Consider the following 23,584-nt stretch of genomic DNA (forward strand, 5'->3'; position numbering starts at 1 on the left):
AAGCCGGCAGTGGGTGCCGTGACGTCACGCGGTGACGTCACTTTCCAGAATCCCTCCCACGGGGGGAGCGACGTGGCCGTACCGAGGGGGGAAAGGCCCGGGGGCGGACGGATAGGCATGGGGGGGGGAGGTGCTCTCGTGACGTCACGCAGGTGCCTAGCCGACCCCGCTCCTCTGTGGCGTCACGCGTGGCTGAGAGCCCCGCGGTGACGCAGCCCCGGTTTGCCCCGCCCCCCCCGTACCCCGCAGCGGAGCCCCCTCCGGCCCGCCAGGGGGCGCCCGCCGCCATCGGCCGCTCGGCGCTCGCTCTGCCCTGCCTGGCGGCGCAGCGGCGGGCCGGGCAGGATGCGCAGCGGAGCGCCGATCGCGGCGGCGGCGCGATGAGCCTGGCGGAGGGTCGCGCCCCGCGGCGCACGGCCGGTAACCGGCTGTCGGGGCTGCTGGAAGCCGAGGAGGAGGATGAGTTCTATCAGACCACCTACGGCGGCTTCACCGAGGTGCGGGCCCGGCGGGGGAGCCCTGGAGCTGGGGGACCGGGGCGGGGGGGGGGGGCGCGGGGGCACCAGGGCGAACGGGGTCTCCCGGTGCTGTGAGGGGCTCCGGGGCGGGGGAGCCCCGGGGCGGGGGGGAGCCCCGGGAGAGGGGTTCTGGGGGTCCTGGGGGAGCCCTGGGGGGGGATGTATGGGGGTCCCGGGGGGGGGTGGATGGGTGGCCCGGGGGTTTGGCCCCGGGGGCGGCCCGGGAGGGGGCTGCGGGGCGGCAGGAGGGGCCGGGGGCGGAGCAGCGGGGACAGGGGGTGTCCTTTGGAGCCGGTGGAGGCCCCCGCGGCCGTGGGGGTGACGCGGCCCCGCTGTCCCCGCAGGAGTCGGGCGATGACGAGTACCGCGGCGATCAGTCGGACAGCGACGACGAGGTGGACTCGGACTTCGACATCGACGAGGGCGAGGAACCCGCCAGCGACCAGGACGAGAGCGAGCCCAAGCGCCGCCGCCGCGTCGTCACCAAAGCCTACCGGGTGCGGGCGGGGAGCGGGCCGGGGGCGCCGGGGGCCCCTTCCCAGCGCCGCGGGCAGGGGACGCGCTCCCCGTTAGGAAAAGCCGAGGTCTGAACGAGGCCGAAGCCGTGGCCGGGGGGAGTTTTCCTCCCTCCTCACATCCTCTGCCCCATCCCGTAGGAGCCCCTCAAGAGCCTTCGCCCCAAGAAGACGGAGATCCCCAGCGGCAGCTCCCAGAAGCCCCGAGAGGTGAAATCCGTCCCCTTGGAGCTCCAGGATGACGTGGGAGACAGTGAGTGTGCGCGGGACAGGACGGGACGGGACGGGCTGGAAACGGGCCCCCCGCCGGGAGAGCCCCCGGTGCGCCGGGCCGGCCGGTGCCCGCGGCTCAGCCCCGTCCTCCCGCCGCAGGTCGGAAGCACATGCGGCAGTCGACGACGGAGCACACGCGCCAAACCTTCCTGCGCATCCAGGAGCGGCAGGTCCAGTCCAAGCGCAAGAAGGGCGGCCCCAACTACGACCGGCCTCTGACGCAGGAGGAGCTGCTGGAGGAGGCCAAGATCACGGAGGAGATCAACCTCCGCTCCCTGGGTAAGGCGGACGCCATGCTGAGGGGCGCGGGCACCCCCGAAACGGCGCAGGGATGGGGGTGAGGGTGTCGGTGAGGCGCTGAGCCTCCCCCTCGCTTTGTTCCTGCTTTCCCAGAGAACTACGAGCGCCTGGAAGCCGACAAGAAGAAGCAGGTCCAGAAGAAGCGGAAATGCGTGGGGCCCGTGATCCGGTACTGGTCCGTCACCATGCCCCTCGTCCCGGAGCCGGGCAAGGAGGAGAACGTGGACGTGGAGGGGTAGGTTGGGGTCACCGTGACGTGGCCCCCGGGGGTTTTTCCCCCAGCTGGACCCTGGCTCCCACTCCTGATGCCCCTGTTCCATCGCGGTGAGGGAGGAGCGGGTTTGGGCAGCGCCTTGGAGCCCCCCACGCCCCGCGCTCCAGTCCTGGGGGGTGGCCTGAGCAGATTGGGCAGCTCTGCCCGCCGTGGGAGCTCCCCCGGGTTTCCCCCCGCCCCGGGGGTCTCCTGGGCGCTGATTGCGGCTCTTCCAGGTTGGACCAAGACCCGCAGCAGGCCGAAGCAGCTCCAGCCCCGGCTCCGGCTTCCGCCGGGAAGTGCTCCCGCACCTTCATCTCCTTCAGCGACGACGAAACCTTCGAGCGCTTCTTCCCCAAAGCAAAACCGCCGCGGCTGCCGGTGCGGGAGATCTGCCCCGTCACCCACAAACCGGCCGTTTACCGCGACCCCATCACTGACATCCCCTACTCCAACATCCGCGCCTTCAAAATCATCCGGGAGGCCTACAAGAAATACATCACGGCGCACGGGCTGCCCAGCGCCGCCGCCTCCGCCGCCCTGGGGGCCGCCGCTCCCCCCGGCCCCGACCCCAACGTCCGTCCCACCCGCCAGAAGATCATCATCAAGCAGAGCGTCCCCACGACCTGAGCCCCCGGGGCCCGCGGGGGGCTCGTGGCCGCTGCGGGTCGCGGCCTCTCCTCGCTCCGACTCCCGTGGGTGACGGTTCGTTGCTCTATTTATCTCCTTCCTGCCTTTTTTTTTATAAAAAAAAGAAATAAATCGGAGTAGCCTGCGTACAAGGGTGCGAACTCTCATTTCCATTCAAGGTGCAGCGCCTGCAACACCAGGAGACCCTACAGTAAACACAGGGTGCGTACGACCCCTTGGTTTCTGAGAGACCCTACAATAAACAAGCGGTTTGTCCCCAGGGCTGCTGCTCTCAGTGCAGCGCTGCCACGGGAGCCCTGATGACGGTGGCCCTGCGCACCCCCCCAAATGCGATTTTGGGGGCTGGGGGGCACGTGGGAGCCACGTCACCCAGACGGTCTGGGGGTGAAGGGGCATGAAACGTCCCCCCGGGGGTGACAGTGGGGTTCGGGGGTCTCTGAGGGGCCCCAGGCACGAGGTTCAGCCTCTCCCCGTGGCCAGGGCACCCCAAGGGGTAACAGGGAGCCACCGGGTCACGAGGGGCCCCCCATCGCCCCCGGGGTGCCCCCGCCGTGCCGGGGCACTGGGGTGGAGCCGGCGCGGGGCTGGCAGGGCTCGATAACGCCCGGGGATATGTGATCTCGCCCCTCCCCGCCGCCGGCTCGCAGAATAAAATGCTGATCTCATGCCCTGCGCGGCCGGAGCCCTTGGCTCAGCACCGGGGCTCGCACCCAGGCAGGCTCCGCCGCCCCGGCCAGCAGCCAGGTAGGGCCCTGGGGTGGGGGTCCCAAGGGTGGGGGTCCCCGGGGTGGTTGTGGGGCACGTCACGCCCGGGGACACAGGCTCTGGGCTCCCTGGGTCTGTCTGGGGTCCCGGCTCCGAGGGATCCCCACCCCGCAGCCCCCCGGCTCTCGCCCGTGGGTGTCCGGTCCCTGCTGGGGGCACCGGGTGCGTGCGTGTCCCCCCCAGCCCTGGGGACCCAGGTGTCGGGGGGGAAATCTCAACCTGGTTCCTCGGGGGGGACCCGACCTCGGTGTCGGGGGACTCAGGTCCTCAGCGTTTACCCCTGCTGCCCCCCCGGGAGGCGGGGACCTGTGCTGGGGGGCAGAGGGGTGCTGGGGGGGGGCCCAGGGGTGCTGGGGTGCTGAGCCGGGCCCTGGCCCCAGGCAGCGGGGGAGGCTGGGAGGGACGTGGGGTCCTGGCCCTGGGGAGCACCCGGGAGCCGGGACTCAGTTTTCCCAGGAGCTCGCCAACCACACCAGCCCGGCCCCCGCCCTGGGGTGCCCCACGCCCCCCCAAACCACTGGGAACCCAGTACCACCCCGTGGCACGGAGGGGTCCCGCAGGCCGTGGCGTGGGGGGTCCCCTCGCAGTGTGGGGCACCCCCCCACCCTGGGGAGCCTCCCGCCGGCCGCTCAGCCCCCCGTCGTTCCCCCCAGGCCGCCCCCCGGCCCCCCGCCATGACGTCCTACCGGCAGGAGCTGGAGAAGTACCGGGACATCGACGAGGACAAGATCCTGCGGGAGCTGTCAGCCGAGGAGCTGGCGCAGCTGGACCTGGAGCTGCTGGAGATGGACCCCGAGGTGGGTCCCGGTGCGGGGGGATGGCGAGCGGGACGGGGGCCGCGTGGGCACCAGGGTCCCCCAGGGGTGACGCGGTGGGTCCCCAGAACGTGCTGCTGCCGGCGGGGCTGCGGCAGCGGGACCAGACGCAGAAGAGCCCGACGGGGCCGCTGGACCGGGAGGCCCTGCTGCAGCACCTGGAGAAGCAGGCGCTGGAGGCCGGCGAGCGGGACGACCTGGTGCCCTTCACCGGCGAGAAGAAAGGTGCGGGGACCCGGGGGGGACATGGCGGGGACCGTGGGGGGGAGCAGGGGGGACAGGGCCCCGCAGCACCAGGTATATTTAGCTCGGCAGAACGGTCCTCGCCAGCGGCTCGGGTGTCCTGGGCGAGCTGGGTCCCCGCCAGCCCTGGGCACGGCCACCCCCTGGCAATGTCACCCCCCATATGGCCACCCCTGCAATGTCACCCCCCGTACAGCCACCTCTGGCCACGCCACCCCTGGCACAGCCACTCCGCGGCAATACCACCTCCAGCACATCCACCCCCGGCAACGTCCCCCCCCCCAGCACAGCCACCCCCAGCAACGTCACCCCCCGCCCCAGTACAATCACACCAACCCCCCCGGATTGTCACCTGCCGCCAATGCCACCCCCCGGCAACGTCACCCCCAGGCACGGCCACCCCTAGGCCAGGTCACCCTCCGGCAGCGGCCGCATCCCCAGTCTCCTCCCTGGGCCACCATGTCCGGTGCCACCGGGCTGGTGCGAGGCCAGGCAGGGTGTGACCCGCGTCCCCGCGCCCAGGGAAGCCCTTCGTGCCCAAGAACCCGACGCGGGAGATCCCGCGGGAGGAGCAGATCACGCTGGAGCCCGAGCTGGAGGAGGCGCTGGCCAACGCCACCGAGGCCGAGATGTGCGACATCGCCGGTGGGTCTCGCACGGGGCTGCCACGTCGCACCGCAGCCTTGCACGGGGCTGCCGCATTGCACCGCAACTTTGCATGGGGCTGCCACATTGCACTGCAACCTCGCACGAGGCTGCCATGTTGCGCCACAACCTCGCACGGGGCTGCCATGTTGCGCCACAACTTTGCACGGGGCTGCTGCATCGTGCCGCAGCCTCACCCAGGGCTGCCTTGTTGCACCACGGCCTCACACAAGGCTGCCACTTGGCATGACAACCGTGCACAAGGCCACCGCATCACACCGCAGCCTCGCATGGGGCTGTCACGTTGCACAGCAGCCCTGCACGGGGCAGCCATGTCACACCACAACCTTGCACGGGGCTGCCGCATTTGCTGCAGCCTCACCCGGGGCTGCCTCGTTGCACCACGGCCTCACACAAGGCTGCCGCGTCGCAGCGCAGCCTCGCGCGGGGCTGCTGCATTGCGCGACAACCTTGCACGGGGCAGCCACCTCACACCGCAGCCTTGCACGAGGCCGCCCTGTTGCACCACAGCCTCGCACGGGGGTAGCATGTCCCACAGCAGCTTCACGTGGGGGCAGCTTGTGGCACCGCAGCATCGCACTGCAGCATCGCACAGCGGGGAGCACGTCGCACGGCAGGGAGCACGTTGCACGGTGATAGCGTGTTACACAAGGACAGTTTGTTGCACGGGGGGAAACGTTGCACGGGGCCAACGTGTTGCAAACCTGCCTCGGCCTCGTGTCGCACCCGTGCTCGCTGCTGCCAGGCGTGTACCGAGCCCCCCCGCCCCCCTGGGTCCCCGCCAGGGCCCGGCTAAAAGCAGCACCGTGCCCCGCGCTCGGCTTTCACCGCTGGCCCCCGGCCCACCCGCTCCCTGCGGCTTCCCTGGCCCCCCCGCGCAGGGCTGGGGGGCGGCGGCCACCCGGGGGGACAGGAGGGGAGCGGGGGGTCCCGGGGCCCCCGCTGACCCCCACCCCGCTCCCGCAGCCATCCTGGGCATGTACACGCTGATGAGCAACAAGCAGTACTACGACGCGATCTGCAGCGGGACCATCACCAACACGGAGGGCATCAACAGTGAGTGCCCCGGGGACACGGGGACGCGGGGCCCACGTGGCTGCTCGGGGGGGACTCGGGGACCAGAACCCCTCGGGGATTCCCCACGGTGACCCCACAGACGCGTGCAAACGCGCACGTCCCCGCGTGTCCGTGCCCCCGTGCGCAGTCACGTCTCCCCCCGTGCACACGCGTGTGCCGCAGGTGTGGTGAAGCCCGACACGTACAAGCCGGTGCCGGATGAGCCCCCGAATCCCACCAACGTGGAGGAGACGCTGCGGCAGATCCAGGCCAACGACGGGGCTCTGGAGGACGTCAACCTCAACAACATCAAGGTGAGGGACCTGGTGGCAGCGTCCCCAGGGTGCCAGTCCCAGTCCTGGGGTGTCCCCATGGGGCTGGTCCCTATCCCAAGGTGGCCCCAGGGTGTCCCTGGGTGCTGCTCCCTGCCCGGGATGGTGCCAGGGTGATGGGTCCCACCCTGGGGTGTCCCCACGACGCCTGGTCACCCTGTCCCAGGGTGCTGCTCGCTGTCCCGGGGTGTCCCCGTGGGGTTGGTCCCCGTCTTGGGGCATCCCTGGGGTGCTTTTCCCCATCCTGGAGTGGCTCCAGGGCACCCCAAGGTGCTGGTCCTCAGCCAGGGGCATCTGTGTCCCCTTGGTGCCATCCCACGTCCCCTTGGTGCCATCCCAAGTCCCCTTGGTGCCACTTACATCCCTCGGGTGACATCAGCACCCTCCCAGGGATGGCACCATACTCTTGGAGACATCTACACCCCCTCGATGCCACTTACAGCCCCTTGATGGCACCCACTTCCCCTCAGGGACGTCCCCATCCCCTCGGTGACACCCCCGTCCCCATGGGGATGTCCCCGTCCCCTCGGTGACACCCCGGACCCCTTGCCGCAGGACATTCCCATCTCCACGCTGAAGGCCATCTGCGAGGCCATGAAAACCAACACCCACGTCAAGAAGCTCAGCCTGGTAGCCACCCGCAGCAACGACCCCGTGGCCAGCGTGAGTCCCGGCACCGTGTCCCCCGTGTCCCCACGCGTCCCCAGACAGGGAGGGGATGCGGTCCCCTGCCCCCGGCTCCATCCTGGGCACCAGCAAGCCCAGGGGACGGTGGCTTTTCCACCATCACCTAAGGCATCGGTGGCCCAGGGTGTGCCAGAGGGGGGTGCCAGCCCCGGGTGACACCCTGAGGTGACACCCTGAGGTGACACGCAGGCCGTGGCCGAGATGCTGATGGAGAACAAGACCCTGCAGAGCCTCAACATCGAATCCAACTTCATCACCAGCGCCGGCATGATGAGCATCATCAAGGCCATGTACCACAACACCACTCTGAGCGAGCTCAAGGTGGACAACCAGGTAGGGATGGGCACCCAGGGGTGGCCCGGGGAGGGGACAGGGGTGTCCCCAACTTCCCGGCCTGCCTGGTTTCACCCTGGCCCCGCAGTGCCAGCGGCTGGGTGACACGGTGGAGATGGAGATGGCCACCATGCTGGAGCAGTGCCCCTCCGTCGTGCGCTTCGGCTACCACTTCACGCAGCAAGGCCCCCGCGCCCGCGCCGCCATCGCCATCACCAAAAACAATGAGCTCCGTGAGTGTCCCCCGCGCCCCCTCCCGGGGCAGGAATCGGGGCGCAGGCCCGGCCCTGACACCGCCGTCTTTCTCCTACCCCAGGTCGCAAGCAGAAGAAAACCTAACGGCCCCCCCGGCACGAACGAGCTCCGGCTCCTGCTCCCTGGGGCTGCTGTAAATAAAGACGACGGAGAGACGCGGCTTTGGGATCCGCTCGGACACGTCCCGGGGCAGGATTTGCGCGCGGGGGCCGGGATGGGGATCGTAGGGATGGGCCGAGGGAGGGTAACGCTGCTGGGGAGGTGGCAGGGGCTCGAGGCCCCGTTAGCCGCCCCGTTAATCCGCGGGGGCCGAGCCGGACGCCTGGATCCCCTCGGGGAGCAGCGGGGTGGGGGTATTTATGCCTGGGGGATTGGGTTACGGCACCAGGAGGGGTGGGGGGAGCAGGGCAACCCCCCATCTGGCAGCCGGGTGCCCCCGTGGCACGGAGCCGGGCACCCAGGGCAAAACGGAGGCCAGCACCCGCAGCCCAGTGAGGCGGGTGGGGGGGATGCAGGGCCTATTTATAGGTCCTGCCACCTATTTATAGGCACGAGCTGAGCGAGCGGGTAAATCCCGGTGCCCAGGGGTAACATCACCCCGGGCAGCGCTGCCAGGGAGCCCCGCCGGGACAGGATCTGGCCCCGGAGCCCAGGGAGACCCTTGGTGGGTGGTGGGTGCTGCCCCAGGGTGCAGATGCTGGCTCGGGGCACAGCCCCGTAAACGACAGTCCCATGGGTGCCCCCCCGACATGGGAGCACCTGCAGCCACCCAAAGGCTGGCAGGAAAAGTGGGGGGGGAAACTGAGGCAGGGGGAGGGCGGCCTGGCCGGGCGCTTTCCAAAGCGCCGGGACAGCTGCCGGGGCCGGGGAGGAGGGGGGGAACCCGGCGCCACCACCCCGAAAGGCCACGACCCGCAGGCAGCTGCCAGCGTGCAAGAAAATGAGCGTGACTTGGGCCAGGGACAGGAGGGGACGGGCCGGGGACGGGCCGAAACCCACATCGAGGTTGGCAGCGCTCGTGGGGCTCTGGCCAGGGTGGGGACACCCCGAAAAGGCCCCGGGTTGAGCATCCCAGGGTGGCAAAACACTGGGACCCCCAATATCAGCCCTCCCCGGGACCTGCCGCAACGGCTCAGACACCTCCGTCCTCTGCAGCTGCCTCTATTAACGGCGGGGCCTGGGGACAGCCGGGGGGCACCGTCCCCGAGGGGACCGCTGGGGCAGAGGGGGCCTCAGGCCGGCAGCAGCGCGGGCGGCTCGTCCTCGTCGGAGTCGAATTCGGCGTTCTCATCCTTCACCCACTTGCCGGAGCGGTCCTGAATCCAGCCAGCGCTGGGGACGGACAGACAGACAGATGGAGGGCGTGAGAGGTGGCTCGTTAGGGGGCTTCCCGCGCCAGCGGGGCCAGGACTCACCTCCGCAGCTGCAGGTATCGCTCCAGGGCCTGGCGTCTCTCGGGGCTGAGGGCTTCGGGCTGGCTCAGGGCCGACAATGAGCCTTTTCCTTTGCCGCCTCGCTGCATCCGGGCTGGAGCCGCCTTCGGTGTGTCTGGGAGGGCAGAGAGGGGCTGGCGGGACCCGCAGAAACGGGAGAGGCCCGGCTGAGAGCCCAGGCGCCCCGCCCCGCCGGCGCAGCCCCAGAGCCGCCAGCCGGCTCTTACCCGCTCGCCTGCCGCGATGCCCCGGCAGCAGGGCTGCAGGGCTGGCGTCCACGGCTTCTCCGTCCTTCCGCGATGGCTCCGGAGGCGTCAAGGCGGTGTTCGGCCCCGTCTGGGTCACATCGGCTCGCGAGCTGCTTCCCTCCACCCTGCAACGGGAGGAGTCAGGGCCTCATCGCACACACGCCCGAGGGCGGTGAGGCCACGGCACTGCTGGTCCCTCCCGGGCAGCCCAGAGCTTTCCCCCGTCCTCCTGCAGCAAAACCAAAGGTCTTACCCCGTCCTCCGGCAGCAGCTGCTGTAGGGAGCGGCTTTCAGCAGAGCGCTCCGGGTGATCCTCCTCGTCCGCGCCAGAAGAGGGGCCGGGGAGCCCTGGGGAGAGGGGACAGAGCTCAGGGGGGCCTGGCCGGGGGGTGCAGCGGGGCGAGGAAGGGGCATCCGCACCAACCTGTGCGCCTGCTTCCTCTGCCCGCACCTCCTCCTCGTGCCGCTGCTTCTGGGCCGCGTCCTGGAGCGAGCGCTTCTTGCCGTAGAAGCGCTGCAGGCCTGGAAGAGAGCGAAGGGGACGGGGGGCCGTGCTCGCTGGGCGCAGCCCACCCCCCTGCCTGTCCCCCACTTACTGCTCGTGTGCTTCTTGCCAGCCCTGTGGACCGTCAGCACGTCCAGCGTGTCGAAGACGGGGCGGTGGGCGCACACAGTGCAGGCGTACCTGTGCCGAGGGCGGGGGGAAAGCTGCCGTCAGGACCCCGCAAGCGGCCGGAGGGGGGGGCTGCCCTCGGGGGTCTCGCTCACCTCCCGCTCCTCAGCAGCAGCGCCTCGTCCTCGGGGATGTAGTTGGCCAAGAGATCGGCGACGCGTCTTTTCTGGGAGAGAGCGAGGGAGCCCAGGGAGCGCTGGTCCCCCCGCGCCTGCTGCCGGAGCAGGGGGGGCTGCCCCCAGTTCGCCCCGCGGGGAACCAGCCCTTGCCCCCAGCCCTGACCCCCTTAGGCCAGGAGACCCTGGCACCCTGGGGACCCCCCTCCGAGGGAGAAAAGGGGGGGAGCTGGGGTGTCAAGGCTGGGGAGGGGGCTTTCGGGTGACGGGGGCAACTTCGAGGAGTGGCCTGGGCCAAGGCGGGTATTTGGGGCGCTGGGAGGGGAACCCTAAGGCCAACACAGGGCAGGGGTGAGGGGGAATCGGGGGGGCAGAGGAGCTTCGGGGAGCGGGGAAGGGCCGGGGGGGCCAGGCCAGGGCAAAGGGGGCGAGCCCGGGGGTACGCGGGGAGGCCCGCGGCCGGGGTTAGGGGGGCCCGGGAGGGGCCCGGGGGGGCGGGGGAGGGCCGGGGGGGCCCTGGGGGGCCGGGACCCACCTGCAGCACCCCCAGCTGAGCGGCGTCGTCCCCCTCCCGCTTGAAGGACATGGCGGCCGCGGCGCCGTCCGCGGTTGCTATGGGAACCGCCCACCCCCCGGCGCTCAGCTTCCGGGCGGCTTTTCCCGGCAGGCCACGCGCGGGAGCGGCGACCAATCAGAGAGCGCGAGGGGCGGGGCGGGCGAGCCCCCGTGCCCCCAGGCGGCCGCGGCCCCGTGGCTTGACGGGAGTTGTAGTTCCGCGGCGCCATCCCTGGCGGGGTGGGGGGCAGAGACCCCCCCGGGGGCAGAGCCGGGGGGCGGCAGGGGCCGGGCGGCCGGGGAGGACCCCGGGGGCGGGGGGGGGTTGCGGCGGCGTCACTGCCCGAGGGGGCGGCGGAGTCGTCCCTCTCGTCGCGGACTACAAGTCCCAGAGGCCTCCGCCGGGGCGGCCGGGCCGGGCCTGGCGTCTCCGGCCTCACCGGGGCCCGGGGGCGCCCGGGGGCGGCGGCGGGGCCGAGCCCGCCCCCGTGAGCGGCGGCCGCAGCGCCGGGGCCCTGGGCCGGTCCCCCGCCCGGGCCGGGGCTGTTCGTATGAGCCCCCCGCCCGTGCTGGCGGGGGCCGGGGCTGAGCGGGGCCGCCCCGCCATGGCGGCGGGGAGCGGGGGAGCGGGGGCCTCGGCCCGGGAGCACCGCCTGGAGCCCGGGGACACGCTGCCGGGGCTGGCGCTGCGCTACGGGGTGACGGTGAGCGGCCGCGGGGGCTGCCGGGGTCGGGGACATCCAGCGGCCCGGGGCGGCGCGGGGCAGGACCCCCGGTGCCGCGGTCCCCATGGGGCCACCCCGGCCCCCCCGGGCCCCGGCCCCTTCCCTCACCCACACTGTCCCGGTGGCTGTCCCCCGCCCATCGCTGTCCCTCTCCTGTCCCCCGGCCCTGTCCCCATCCCGTCCTTACCCTGTCCCCATCCCCATCCCATCCCTGTCCCCATCCCATCCTGTCCCCATCCCTGTCCCCATCCCATCCCTGTCCCCGTCCCCATCCCATCCTGTCCCCATCCCTGTCCCCATCCCCATCCCATCCCTGTCCCCGTCCCCATCCCATCCCATCCCGTCCTTACCCCTGTCCCCATCCCCGTCCTCATCCCATCCCTGTCCCCATCCCATCCTGTCCCCATCCCTGTCCCCATCCCTGTCCCCATCCCCGGCAGATGGAGCAGATCAAGCGCGCCAACCGCCTCTACACCACGGACACCATCTTCCTCAAGCCCACCCTCCTCATCCCCGCGCCGGCGCAGCCGGGGGGACCCTGCCCCGAGGATGAGGATGAGGACGAGGACGCGCCCGTCCCCTCGGGGGATGCCCCGGCCGCCCCGGCCCGCCACGACCTCTCGGCTACCGATTTCCTGCGGCAGCTCGACGCCGAGATCGGGCGCTCCAAGGCGGCGGCGGCAGCACAACGGCTCCGCGCCGGCGGCACAGGGTGAGCGCGCCCGTCCCACCTCCCCTTTTGGGGCGAAACGGGGGCTTTTGGCTGCAGGGGGGGTGGGCGGGTGGCAGGGCCACCCCTCAGTGCCACCCCGCTGCGTCCCCTGCAGCACGGCCGAGGCCGAAGGCACCCGGAGCCCCGATGCCAGGGCCCCGCCAGCCCCCTGGGGCCCCCGCCTGGGCCCCCGGCCCCTCACCAGGACCCCGCGGGCGGCCGCCCTCCGTGACGCCGAGGACGAGATCTTCACGCTGTGACACCGGGGACCCCGGGGACGTGCCGCCGTGGCTCCCACCCCGCGGTGCCGGGGACACTGGGGCACCCCCAGCCCCGGCCGGGGGATACTGGAGGGGACACAGGGATTTTGGGGGGGCACACGGTGTCCCCTCCCTGTCCCCTTCGAGGGGCCTGTCCCGCTGCAGGGACACCCAACGCCTGGGTGCAGAGCCAGCCCTCTCGCAGGGCTGCTGGGAGGTACTGGGAGGTACTGGGACACGATTTACCAGCCGATGTTTTTCCTCTGGTTGTATTTATTTGTACGTCTTTGCTCTTGCGGGGGGTGGGACCCCGCGCCCCCCCGTGCCAGTGCCTGGACCCCCACGGGGATGGGGACGGTCACCCCCGCCCCGAGAGCCTGTAAATAAAATGGAGCACTGTCACTCGGCTCTGCCTGTTTGTCACCCCCCCCCCCGGGGACACCGTCACGCACTCCCTGGGGACACTGTCACCCCCCCGGGGACACAGACACCCCCCTGGGGACGCTGTCACCCCTCAGGGACGCGGTCGGCGCTCTGAGGACACAGTCACGTCCCCGGGGGCGCAGGCACTCGCCTGGGGACGCCGTGTCCCCCCACCAGGGAGCTCGGTGCCACGCCACGCGGTGCCACCAGGTGTCACCCTCCGCCCGCACCCTTGGGACCCCCCCGAGCCCCGGGGGTCCCCCCAGTGCCCTCCAGGGCCACCCGGTCCCCTGGGAAGTCCCCAGGGTCCCCTCTGTGTGTGTGTCCCACCCCCGGGGAGGCTGGGGACACTTGGGGACCGGAGCCTGAGTGGCACCTGGCGGGGGAGGGGGGGGGAGCCCAGCGCTCCCAGTAGCTCCCAGTTACCGCAGGGCTGTGCGCCGCTCCCACGCGTGTGCAAACCACGCACACACACACAGACACCCCCCCCCCCCCCCCGCCCTCAGCGGCTAATGAGGATCAGCTCATTAGCGGGGATTAACGCCTATCTATAGGGCGGCCCCGGGCGGGGGCGGTGTCGCGGGTGGGGGGGTCCCACGGGGGTCCCCGGTCCCGCCCCCGGCCCCGCTCCGGCCGCCGGCCGGTCCCGGCCCGTTCCGGGGCGGAGCCGCTCGGGGCCGCTCGGGGCCGTTCGGGACCGTTCGGGGCCGTTCGGGAAGCGGAGCCGGTACCGAGCGCGGAGGGGCTGGGGGGGGCGGAGGGGCGGGGGGGGAACACGCACACACGTGTGTTCTGGGGGTGTAGCTGGGGTGTTGGGGGTGTAGTTGGGGTGTTGGAGGGTGTAGCTGGGGTGTTGGGGGCTGCCGGGGCGGGGGGTGTTGTAGGGGGGTGGGTGAGGTGTTGGGGCGGCGCGGTTTTGGGGTGTTGTGAGGGCGTCGGGTGGGGTGTTGTGTTGGGGTGTCGTGCGGTGTCGGCGGGGTGCTGTGGCGGGGTGTTGGAGTGGGGTGCTGTGGGGGTGCTGGCGGGGTGTTTCGGGGCGCTGTGCGGGTGTTGCGCGGGGCTGGGTGTGCGGGGGGGTGTTGTTGCGGCGGGGGGGCTGTGAGTGGGTGCGGGTGGGTGTCGGTGGGTGCGGGTGTGCGCACAGCCGCGGTGTCCCGGCGCCGCTGGCAGCAGTTCCCGGGGCACTGGGAGCACTGGGGTGCGGGTACTGGGGACGTTGGGACGGGCACACTGGAGCAGGGGCACTGGGGACACTGGGATGAGGGTACAGGGACGCTGGGATGGGAGCACTGGGACCACTGGGAGGGGGCACTGGAGACACCGGGAGGGGGCACTGGGAGGAGGCACTGGGGGCACTGGGATGAGCGTACAGGGACGCTGGGAGGGGCCACTGGGAGGAGGCGCTGGGCACACTGGGATGGGGGTACAGGGACACTGGGATGGCAGCACTGGGAGCACCGGGAGGAGGGTACTGGGACCACTGGGAGGAGGGCAGTGGGGACACTGGGAGAAGGCACTGGGGACAATGAAATGGGGGCACTGGGGACACTGGGAGGAGGGCACTGGGGTCACTGGGATGGGGGTACAGGGACGCTGGGATGGGAGCACTGGGACCACTGGGAGGGGGCACTGAGGGCACTGGGAGGGGGTACTGGGGACACTGGGAGCCGGTACTGGGGACACTGGGATGGGAGTACAGGGACGCTGGGATGGGAGCACTGGGACCACTGGGAGGGGGCACTGGGGACACTGGGAGGGGGCACTGGGAGCACCGTCCCGCGCTCGGGGTGCCCGTCCCCGCTGTCCCCACGCCCCCCGTGCCTCAGTTTCCCCGCTGAGCCCAGCCCCCGCAGCCCGGGGGGGCCACCCTCAGCCCCGCGTCCCCTCCGGGCGCCCGCCAGGATGCGGGGGGCCCCAGCGCCCTTCCTCCTCCTCCTCCTCCTCCTCCTCCTCGCCGCGGCGCGGACGGCGCAGTCCTTCCCGCGGGACCTGGTGGCCCGCAGCACCGTGGGGCTGGCCGGTGAGCGGGGGGCGGCCGCGGTCGGGGGGCCGGCGGGGTGTCACCGCGTCCCCCGTGTCACCGCGTCCCCCGCGTCGCCGCAGCCACCGCCGCCTACCCCCGCTTCGGCAGCCTTCGCGGGGACAACGGCACGGCCCAGCTCGGCCTCGACTTCCAGCACATGCTGCGCCTCAACGGCACCCTCTTCGTCGCCGCCCGGTGAGCGTCGCCGCGCTTGGGCACGCGCCGGTGCGCTTGGGCACGCTCGTGCTCGCTCAGCTGTGCTCTGCAGGCTTGTACACGCTTTGTGCTCGTGCAAGCTCCTGTGTGCTTGTGCACGCTTGCGCATGCTTATCTGTGCTCGTGCAAACGCGTGTGTGCTTGTGCACGCTTGTGCACGCTTATCTGTGCTCGTGCAAGCTCATGTGTGCTTGTGCATGCTTGCGCATGCTTATCCGTGCTTGTGCAAGCTTGTCCGTGCTTGTGCACGCTTGTGCATGCTTGTACATGCTTGTCTGTGCTTGTGCAAGCTTGTCCCCGCTCTACATGCTTGTGCAAGCTTGTGCATGCTTGTCTGTGCTTGTGCAAGCTTATGCGGCCTTGTACCTGCTTGTCAATGCTCATCCATGCTTGTGCAAGCTTGTGCACACTTGTGCATGTGTGTCATGCTTGTCTGTGCTTGTGCAAGCTTGTGCATGCTTGTTCACACTTGCGTGTGCTTCTCCGAGGCTTGCATGCTTCTGCAAGCTTGCACACACTTGTGCAAACCTGTGTGTGCTTGTCCATGCTTGTGCACGCTTGGGCACACTTGCGTGTGCTTGTGCCCACTTCTGCGTGCTGGAGCCCGGTTGCCCTCCCTGTGCACGCTCGTGCCTGCCAGCGCCTGCTCCCGCACGCTCGTGCGCGCTTGTGCCCCCGCGTTCCCTCCCGTGGCACCCAATGTCCCCGCAGTCCCTTGCGCGGGGCGTGTGCCCCCGTGCCCCTCGCACGCCCCCGTGCCCCTCGCACGCTCACGCCCTCCCCCCAGGGACCACATCTACGCCTTCGACCTGGGGCAGGAGGAGGGGACGCTGTACCCCCAGCGGGTAAGGGACGGGGCCAGCGCCCCCGGGGATGCGGGGGGGCCGGGGCGGGGGTCCCCTGCCCACCCCCTTCTCGCCCGCAGCACCTCACCTGGGAGACGCGGGACAGGGAGAACTGTGCCATGCGGGGCCGGCTGCAGGTACGGGGGTACGGGGGCATGGGGTGGGGGTACGGGGTGCTGGGGGTATGGGGGTACAGGGTGCTGGGGGTACGGGGGCACAGGGTGGGGGTATGGGGTGCTGGGGGTACGGGGGTACAAGGTGCTGGGGGTACGGGGGCACAGGGTGGGGGTACGGGGTGCTGGGGGTATGGGGGTACAGGGTGCTGGGGGTACGGGGGCACAGGGTGGGGGTACGGGGTGCTGGGGGTACGGGGGTACAGGGGGCTGGGGGTACGGGGGCACAGGGTGGGGGTACGGGGTGCTGGGGGTACGGGGGTACAGGGGGCTGGGGGTACGGAGGCACGGGGTGGGGGTACGGGGTGCTGGGGGTACAGGGGTATGGGTAGATGAGGTGCGGAGGCACAGGGGTGTGGGGGTACAGGGTAGGGGGTACCTGCTACAGGGGTACAGAGATACAGGTTTATGGGGGTACAGGTGTATGTGGGGGGGTACAGGGTGTGGGGGTACAGCATGTGGGGGTGTGGGAGAGCATGGTACGGGGGTACGGGGTACGGGGGTAAGGAGATACGGATTTATGAGGGTACCGGTGTACGTGGGGAGTACGGGGGGGGTACCTGGCATGGGGGTGCAGGGTAGGAGGGTGCAGGGGTAGGTGGTAGGGGGTACAGGTGTACGTGGGGGTGCAGGGGATGGGGGCAAAGCAGGGGCTCAGGGAGGGGGAAGGTGGTGACGCCGGGTCCCCCCGTGTCCCCCCGTGTCCCCCCGTGTCCCCATGGCCACCCCTGCGCAGGACGAGTGCCACAACTACATCCGGGTGCTGGTGCCCCGCGACGCCGGCACCCTCCTGGCCTGCGGCACCAACGCCTTCAGCCCCCTCTGCCGCACCTACCAGGTGGGGAGCCGGGGGCTCAGCCCCCGCGGGGCAGCAGGGGTGCGATGAGTGCGGGGGTCTCAGCCCCCGCGGGGCAGCGGGGGTGCGATGAGTGCGGGGGTCTCAGCCCCCACGGGGGAGCAGGGGTGCGATGAGCGCGGGGGGTCTCAGCCCCGGCTGGGGAGCACAGCGGGGCAGTGCTCGGAGGTGCGACGAGCGCGGGGGTCCTCAGCGTCGCTGTGCCGGGGCCGGGGGGTGTGATGAGCGCGGGGGGTCTCAGCGCCTTGGCCCCCCCAGGTGAGCAGCCTGGCGCAGGAGGGCGAGGAGGTGAGCGGCCAGGCCCGGTGCCCCTTCGACGCCAAGCAGAGCATCGTCGCCCTCTTCGTCGGTGGGTGCTGGATGGAGGGGGGACGGGGTCCCCGGGGCGGGGACAGGGCTGACGCTGGTGTCCCCCCCACAGACGGCAGCCTGTACTCGGCCACGGTGGCTGACTTCCAGGCGAGCGACGCGGTGATCTACCGCAGCCTCAGCCCCGGCCGTCCCCCGCTGCGCACCCTCAAGTACAGCTCCCGCTGGCTGCAGGGTACCCCACTGCGTGGGGGGTACGGGTGTCGGGGGGGCTGGGGTAGGGGTACGGGTGTATGGGGGTGTGGGTGTACAGGGGCTGTGGGGCTGGGGTAGGGGGTACGGGTGTAGGGGGGTATGGGTGTGGGGGGCTACGGGTGTACAGGGGCTGTGGGGCTGGGTAGAGGGGCAGGGGCTGTGGGGGACACGGGGGCTGGGATGGGGGGGCCCAGGGCTGTGGGGCCAGGGAGGGGTGGGGGGGCAGCACGGGGGGGGGCTGATGGCCCCCTGCCCCCCCAGAGCCCCACTTCGTCCAGGCGCTGCCCTACGGCCCCTACGTCTACTTCTTCTTCAGGGAGGTTGCGGTGGAGCTCAGCGCCCTGGGCAAGGTGGGCACGGGGGCGCGGGGCCGTGGTGGCACGGGGGCACCTGGGTGCCCGTCCCCCTGGCATCAAGGCAGGGGAGACCCCCGTGCCCCTCACCGGGGCGTCCGGCCGGGTGCTGGTGCCCCCCAGGGTGCTGCTGCTTGCGGGTGCTCCTGGGTGCCGGCCCGTGGTGGCTGATGCCCGTGGGTGCCCCTGGGTGCTCACCCCATGTGCAGGTGCCCATGGGTGCCAGCCTGAGGTGCCAATGTCCCTGGCCGCCCGGGTGACAGCGCCGACACCCGTGGGTGCTGATGCTTGGGGGTCCCTGGGTGCTGATACCCATGGGTGCCCAGGTACTGATGCCCACTGGTCCCAGGGTGCTGACACCTGCGGGTCCCTGGGTGCTGACGCCGATGGGTGCCCATGTGCTGCCACCCATGGGTGCCCGTGTGCCAATGGCCGCGGGTCCCTGGGTGCTGATGCCCACGGGTGCCGGCGCAGGTGGTGGTGGCACGGGTGGCGCGGGTGTGCCGCAACGACCGGGGGGGCTCCCCGCGGGTGCTGGAGCGGCGCTGGACGTCCTTCCTGAAGGTGCGGCTGCAGTGTGCCGTCCCCGGGGACGCCGTCTTCTACTTTGACGTCCTGGAGGCGGTGACGCCCCCGCGGGCCCTGCACGGGCGCCCCGCTGTCCTCGCCCTCTTCGGCACCCAGCCCAACAGGCACGGCGGCGGGGGCATGGGGACATGGTGACGGGGGGACGTGGGTGGCCAAGGGGACGTGGGGCTGTAGGCACACAGGACAGGGGAGCGTGGTGTGGTGGGACGCGGGCAGGGACGTGGGGACGCGGGAGATGGGGACGTGGGGACACGGGAGATGGGGGCACAGGGACGGACTCACAGGGGGACATGGGGACACGGCGGGACAGGACACGGGGACACGGAGGGGCCCTGGGCAAACCAAGGCCGAGCTGGCAGCCCCAGGAGGGGACAGGGGTGTCCCCAGCGCCGGTGCCACCCCCTGCCACTGCCGCAGCATCCCCGGCTCCGCCGTCTGCGCCTTCTACCTGGCGGACGTGGAGCGGGCGTTCGAGGGACCCTTCGCCGAGCCCCGTGGTGCTGCTGGCACCTGGACCCCGGTGCCCGAGGACAGGGTGCCCCGACCCAGGTACCCCCCCGCGCCCGGACGCCTGGGTCCCCCCGGCTGCGGCGGCCGCCCGGACGCCTGGGTCCCCACGCCGGCTGTGCCGCAGGCCGGGCTGCTGCGCCGGGATGGGACCGGCCGCCGGCATCGTCACCTCCGGGGACTTCCCCGACGAGACGCTGGCCTTCGCCAAGGAGCACCCGCTGCTGCACGGCGCCGTGGCTCCCGCCGGCGGGCGGCCCCTCTTCACCCGCACCGGCACCAGGTGCGCCCCGGCGGGGGGACGGGTGGCCTCGGGGACAGGGTGGCCGTGGGGACAGGGGGTGGCTCGTGCGAGGAGGCCGTGGGCGTGCAGGGAGCGAGGGTGCAGCTGGTCCTGTGGGTGCTGCGGGGTGGGGAGGGTCCTCGCACGAGGCTCCTGAGCACGGGTGCACGAGCCCTGGCGCGGGGGACGTGCAAGGCCACACGAGGGTGCGCGAAGCCCCAGCGCAAGGGCAAAGCCCTGGTGCAAAGATGTGCAAATCCCTGGTGCAAGACCGTGCGTGGGTGCGTAAGACCCGGGTGCAAGGGCCCCAGTGCAAGGGTGCGCAACAGTGCGCAAGGCCCCGTTGCAAGCATATGCAAGGGTCCCGTTCAAGGGCGTGCAAGGCCCCAGTGCAATCCAGTGTGAGGCCCTGGTGCACGAGTGTGCAAGAGCCCGGTGTGAGGGCGTGCGAGAGCTGCAGAGCCTTGTGCGAGGGTGCGCTGGGTGCAGGCTGACGCAGCTGGCGGTGGATGCGGGCGCGGGGCCATGGGGGAACCAGACCGTGCTCTTCCTGGGTGCCGAGGACGGGCGGGTGCTGAAGGTCCTGGCGGCCACGCGGCGCCCCGGGGCCACCCGGCACCCTGGTGGCACCCCAGCGCCCGGTGACAGCCGGGAGCCTGGTGACACCGGGGATGCCGGCTCCGAGACGCTGCTGCTGGAGGAGATCAGCCTCTACGACCCCGGGCGGTGAGTGCCAGGCTCTGGGTGCCCGGGGCTGGGGGTGCTGGTGGTGCTGGGGGGCTCATGGGGGCCATGGGTGCTGATGGGTGCTACGAGGCAGAGGGCATTGGTGGGTGCAGCGGTGGTGTGGGTGCTGTATGGGTGCTGGGGGGGGCCACGTGGGTGCCATGGGGTCCTGCAGGTACCGTAGGGTGCTGATGGGTGCTTTGGGGTCATGCAGGTGCTGTGGGTGCCATGGGGCTGCAGGGTGCTGATGGAGCTGCGGGGTGCTGGCAGGCACCGTGGGGTGCTGCTGGGTGCCGTGAGGCTGTGGGTGCTGGGGCGGGGTGCAGTCACGGTGGGTGCTACGGGGGTGCAGGTGCCGGGGGCCGCGGGGCACCAGCCGGGTGCTGGGGCTGGAGCTGCACCCACCGAGCCGGGAGCTCTACGTCGCCTTCGCCGGGTGCCTGGTGCGTCTGCCCCTGAGCCGCTGCGCCCGGCACGGCGCCTGCCGCAGGTGAGCAGGGCGACGGGGTGCGCGAGGGTGCGCGAGAGCATGGGAGTGTGCGCAGGCACAAGGGTGTGCAAGGGCACGGGAGTGTGCAAGGGCACAGGAGCGTGTAAGGGCACGGGAGGGTGCACGGGCATGGGAGCGTATATGGGCATGAGGGTGTGCAAGGGCACGGGAGCGTGCAAGGGCACAGGAGGGTGCAAGGGCACGGGAGCGTACATGGGCATGAGGGTGTGCAAGGGCACGGGAGCATGCAAGGGCACGGGAGGGTGCATGGGCATGGGAGCGTACATGGGCATGAGGGTGTGCAAGGGCACGGGAGCGTGCAAGGGCACGGGAGGGTGCAAGGGCACGGGAGCGTACATGGGCATGAGGGTGTGCAAGGGCACAGGGGCACATGCAGGCATGGGAGGGTGCACGGGCACGAGGGTGTGCAAGGGCACAAGGGAACATGCAGGCATGGGGCGTGCATGGGGGCACGAGGGCGTGCAAGGGCACGGAGACGTGCGAGGGCCGTGGGCGTGCGAGGGCGTGCGAGGGCGCGGGGCGGCTCCAGCACCCGGCCGCCTGGGTGCCCCTGCGCAGGAGCTGCCTGGCCGCCCGCGACCCCTACTGCGTCTGGCTGCCCGCTGGGGGCTGCGTCCCCTTCTCCGGGGACCTCCCGTGAGTGGCCCCCGCCGTGGCCTTCCCTGGGGACCCCCACCGCCCTGAGCTCCTGGGTCCCTTCCTCGCGGGGTGGGGACGCTGGGGACGGCGGGTGACGTCCCCCCCGTGTGCCCCAGGAGCGGCTTCGAGCAGGACGTGGAGGGATCCGCCGGGATCACTGGGACCTGCCAAGGTGAAGGTGCCATGGGGACACGGGAATATTCGGGGACATAGAGGGCCACCACGGGAACTTCTGGGGACTTGAGGTCCCGGGGGGATGCAGGTGGCACCAGGGTGACACTGGGGGCCCGGGGATGCGTGGGTGACACCGGAGGATGTGGAGGACATCGGGGGGACGCGGGTGGCCTGGCCTGACCCCACTCTGCTCTCACAGACGCACCGGCTGCGGGGGACGGTGACAGGGACTTGGCCCACGGTCAGTGACACCCCGTCTGTCCCCCCCGGACACCCGCTGGGAGGGACCCTGGGGACCAGGGAGGAACACGGGAGGGACCCAGGGACCCCTGGGATGGGAGAGGGATCCCGGGGTGGGGGGACCCCAGGGACAGGAGCGACCCCAGGGACAGGAGAGAGGGACCCAAGGACCAGGGAGGGACCCCAGGGACAGGAGAAGGACCCGGGGTGGGGGAACCCCAGGGACCCCAGAGGGACCCCAGGGAGCAGGAGGGACCCCGGGGATGGGAGAGGGACCCCGGGCACCAGGAGGGACCCCAGGGACAGAAGGACCCGGGGTGGGGGGACCCCAGGGAGCAGGAGGGACCCCGGGGCGGGGGTCGGGCCCCCGGGCACGTGGCGGGCTGACGGGTGCTCCCGCAGGGGTGCGTCAGGCTGGGCCGGGGGCCGCGGCGACGGTGCCGGTGCCGGTGCTGGTGGGCTGCGTGCTGGGCGCCTTCGCCATGGGTGCCCTGGGCGCCGGGCTGCTGGTGGCCTGCTGCCGCCGCCCCGCTGTCCCCAAGGGACCCCCAGAGCCCCCCGCCGCCCCGCGGCCGCCGGCCCCGCCGCCCGCCCCCCGCCTCTACCCCCCGCTGCCGCCCCAGGGAGGGGCCGGGGGCCGGCGGGATCCCCCCGAGCTGCCCACCCCCGAGGCCACCCCGCAGCCGCCCCCGAAGACGCCCTGGGAGCGGGCAGCGGAGCCCCGGCGCGGCCAGGCCACCCACCTCGGCACCCCAGGGTGCCCGGAGCCCCCCGGCCCGGGACCCCCGCCCAAGGCCACCCTGGAGGAGCTGCTGCAGCGGCTGCACGGGGCGGGGGGCTCGGGGTGGCCGGTGACCCCCCCGGGCGCCGGCTCCTTCACCAACCGGGTGCAGCCGGGCGCCCCGCTCCCCAGCCTGCCCCCGGCCCCCCGCGACGGGGCGCCCCGCCGGCTGGACGTGCCCCCCGACAGCCCCCCGCCGCCCCGCCGGCCCTTGGCACAGAGACACTCGCTGGGGGGGACGCCCGCGCGGCCGCCGGGCCTGGCCCGGGGGCTCGCCCGCATGCACTCGCTGGGGGCCCCGGGGGGGCCGCCCTGGGGGCCCCGGCCCCCCGCCCTGGAGCGCTCCCTCTCCATGAAGCCCCCCGTGCTGCCCAAGCCCCTGCTGGTGCCCGCGGCCCCCGGGCGGCCCTGAGCCCCCCGCCGGGGACATGGGGACGGTGTGATCCCCGGCCCCCGAGGGACGCCCCTGCTGTGGCTGGCGGGGGCCCCCCAGCCTCCTGCCTGGGGTGGCAGGGCCCCCGCTTCCCTGGCTCCATGCCCTGAGCCGTGAGGGTCCCGGTGTCCCCAGGTTGCCCCCACTGGGGTGACAGGGGTCCCCGGGGCCCCCAGCCACCCCGTCTCCCAGCCCGGGTGACGAGGGTCCCCGTGTCCCAGCCCGGAGCGTCGGGGTCCTCACGTCCCCATCTCCCAGGGCTTTTTTTTTTTATTTTTTTGCTCCTTTCTAATTTATTCGCTGCTTTGGGGGTCACCGGAGCCGCCGCTGGCCGCAGCCCCACCGGGGGACGCCAGGAAGGGCGTGGGACACGGTGGCTCTCTGCGCCAGAGCTGGGTTCGTCCTACCGTGTAGGACCAGGGCCCCGCGCCGGCCGCGGCAATTAAACACGTGGTCGCTCTCGCGCCGGTGCCCGCCTGGCTCTGTCCGGGGTGAGGGGGGACGAGAGTGGGGTGGGACAAGGGGGGGGACGGTGCCACCAGACCCCCGAGCCCAGCTTGGGGACAGCGGGGTGTCCCTGCAGAGACGGTAGCGCAGGGGACGCTGGCAAGGCGCTGGCTTGGGGGACGCGGCTGCCGCCGGAGGCCGGGGCAGGTCGTTAAGAAAGAGTACAAAGAAAAGAAGGGTAAACGTTGAAATTGCCGCATTTGCGAACATTCACCCTCGGCAAAAAGGGGGCCCAAGCGCCTGGTTCCTCGCCCCAGCGCCAACGGGGGCCGCACGGGACCTGCCGCCACGCAACGGGAATTCACGCTGCGGTAAACACCCGGCGCCGCGCCTGGCACGGGGGCAACGGCCGGACAGA

At 71.8% G+C, this 23,584-nt stretch overlaps 5 protein-coding genes across 5 annotated transcripts; 4 read left to right on the forward strand and 1 right to left on the reverse strand.

The window, feature by feature from the left end:
* The first annotated feature begins 309 nt into the window (after window positions 1-309).
* Window positions 310-2,641, forward strand: VPS72 (vacuolar protein sorting 72 homolog). The gene is made up of 6 exons (XM_087772181.1): window positions 310-497; window positions 863-1,015; window positions 1,175-1,286; window positions 1,406-1,585; window positions 1,700-1,841; window positions 2,096-2,641. The coding sequence occupies exons 1-6, from the start codon at window positions 381-383 to the stop codon at window positions 2,487-2,489; spliced, it is 1,098 nt and encodes a 365-aa protein (XP_087628307.1). The 5' UTR covers window positions 310-380; the 3' UTR covers window positions 2,490-2,641.
* A 456-nt stretch (window positions 2,642-3,097) lies between these two features.
* On the forward strand, window positions 3,098-7,822 carry TMOD4 (tropomodulin 4). The gene is made up of 10 exons (XM_087772182.1): window positions 3,098-3,254; window positions 3,929-4,072; window positions 4,159-4,315; window positions 4,856-4,978; window positions 5,966-6,055; window positions 6,239-6,369; window positions 6,943-7,050; window positions 7,264-7,407; window positions 7,496-7,640; window positions 7,724-7,822. The coding sequence occupies exons 2-10, from the start codon at window positions 3,950-3,952 to the stop codon at window positions 7,744-7,746; spliced, it is 1,044 nt and encodes a 347-aa protein (XP_087628308.1). The 5' UTR covers window positions 3,098-3,254; window positions 3,929-3,949; the 3' UTR covers window positions 7,747-7,822.
* A 985-nt stretch (window positions 7,823-8,807) lies between these two features.
* SCNM1 (sodium channel modifier 1) lies at window positions 8,808-10,811 on the reverse strand. Its single transcript, XM_087772183.1, has 8 exons — window positions 10,668-10,811; window positions 10,112-10,182; window positions 9,940-10,028; window positions 9,768-9,865; window positions 9,597-9,691; window positions 9,323-9,468; window positions 9,078-9,210; window positions 8,808-8,994 (listed from the first exon to the last, which is right to left on the reverse strand). Exons 1-8 carry the CDS (start codon window positions 10,716-10,718, stop codon window positions 8,895-8,897), a joined length of 783 nt encoding a protein of 260 aa, XP_087628309.1. The 5' UTR covers window positions 10,719-10,811; the 3' UTR covers window positions 8,808-8,894.
* A 297-nt stretch (window positions 10,812-11,108) lies between these two features.
* On the forward strand, window positions 11,109-12,786 carry LYSMD1 (LysM domain containing 1). The gene is made up of 3 exons (XM_087772019.1): window positions 11,109-11,391; window positions 11,853-12,124; window positions 12,240-12,786. Exons 1-3 carry the CDS (start codon window positions 11,239-11,241, stop codon window positions 12,382-12,384), a joined length of 570 nt encoding a protein of 189 aa, XP_087628145.1. The 5' UTR covers window positions 11,109-11,238; the 3' UTR covers window positions 12,385-12,786.
* Window positions 12,787-14,491: 1,705 nt separating this feature from the next.
* SEMA6C (semaphorin 6C) lies at window positions 14,492-23,144 on the forward strand. Its single transcript, XM_087772032.1, has 17 exons — window positions 14,492-14,827; window positions 14,911-15,025; window positions 15,834-15,891; window positions 15,972-16,028; window positions 16,801-16,902; window positions 17,179-17,269; window positions 17,342-17,464; window positions 17,746-17,834; window positions 18,312-18,529; window positions 18,843-18,974; window positions 19,060-19,215; window positions 19,705-19,941; window positions 20,294-20,431; window positions 21,011-21,088; window positions 21,208-21,263; window positions 21,465-21,506; window positions 21,908-23,144. The coding sequence occupies exons 1-17, from the start codon at window positions 14,710-14,712 to the stop codon at window positions 22,696-22,698; spliced, it is 2,601 nt and encodes an 866-aa protein (XP_087628158.1). The 5' UTR covers window positions 14,492-14,709; the 3' UTR covers window positions 22,699-23,144.
* The last annotated feature ends 440 nt before the right edge of the window (window positions 23,145-23,584 follow it).

This window comes from Nipponia nippon, unplaced genomic scaffold (genome assembly GCF_047370975.1).
Source record: "Nipponia nippon isolate SJK-2023a ecotype South Korea unplaced genomic scaffold, ASM4737097v1 scaffold_36, whole genome shotgun sequence".
In the NCBI taxonomy this organism is placed as follows: domain Eukaryota; kingdom Metazoa; phylum Chordata; class Aves; order Pelecaniformes; family Threskiornithidae; genus Nipponia; species Nipponia nippon.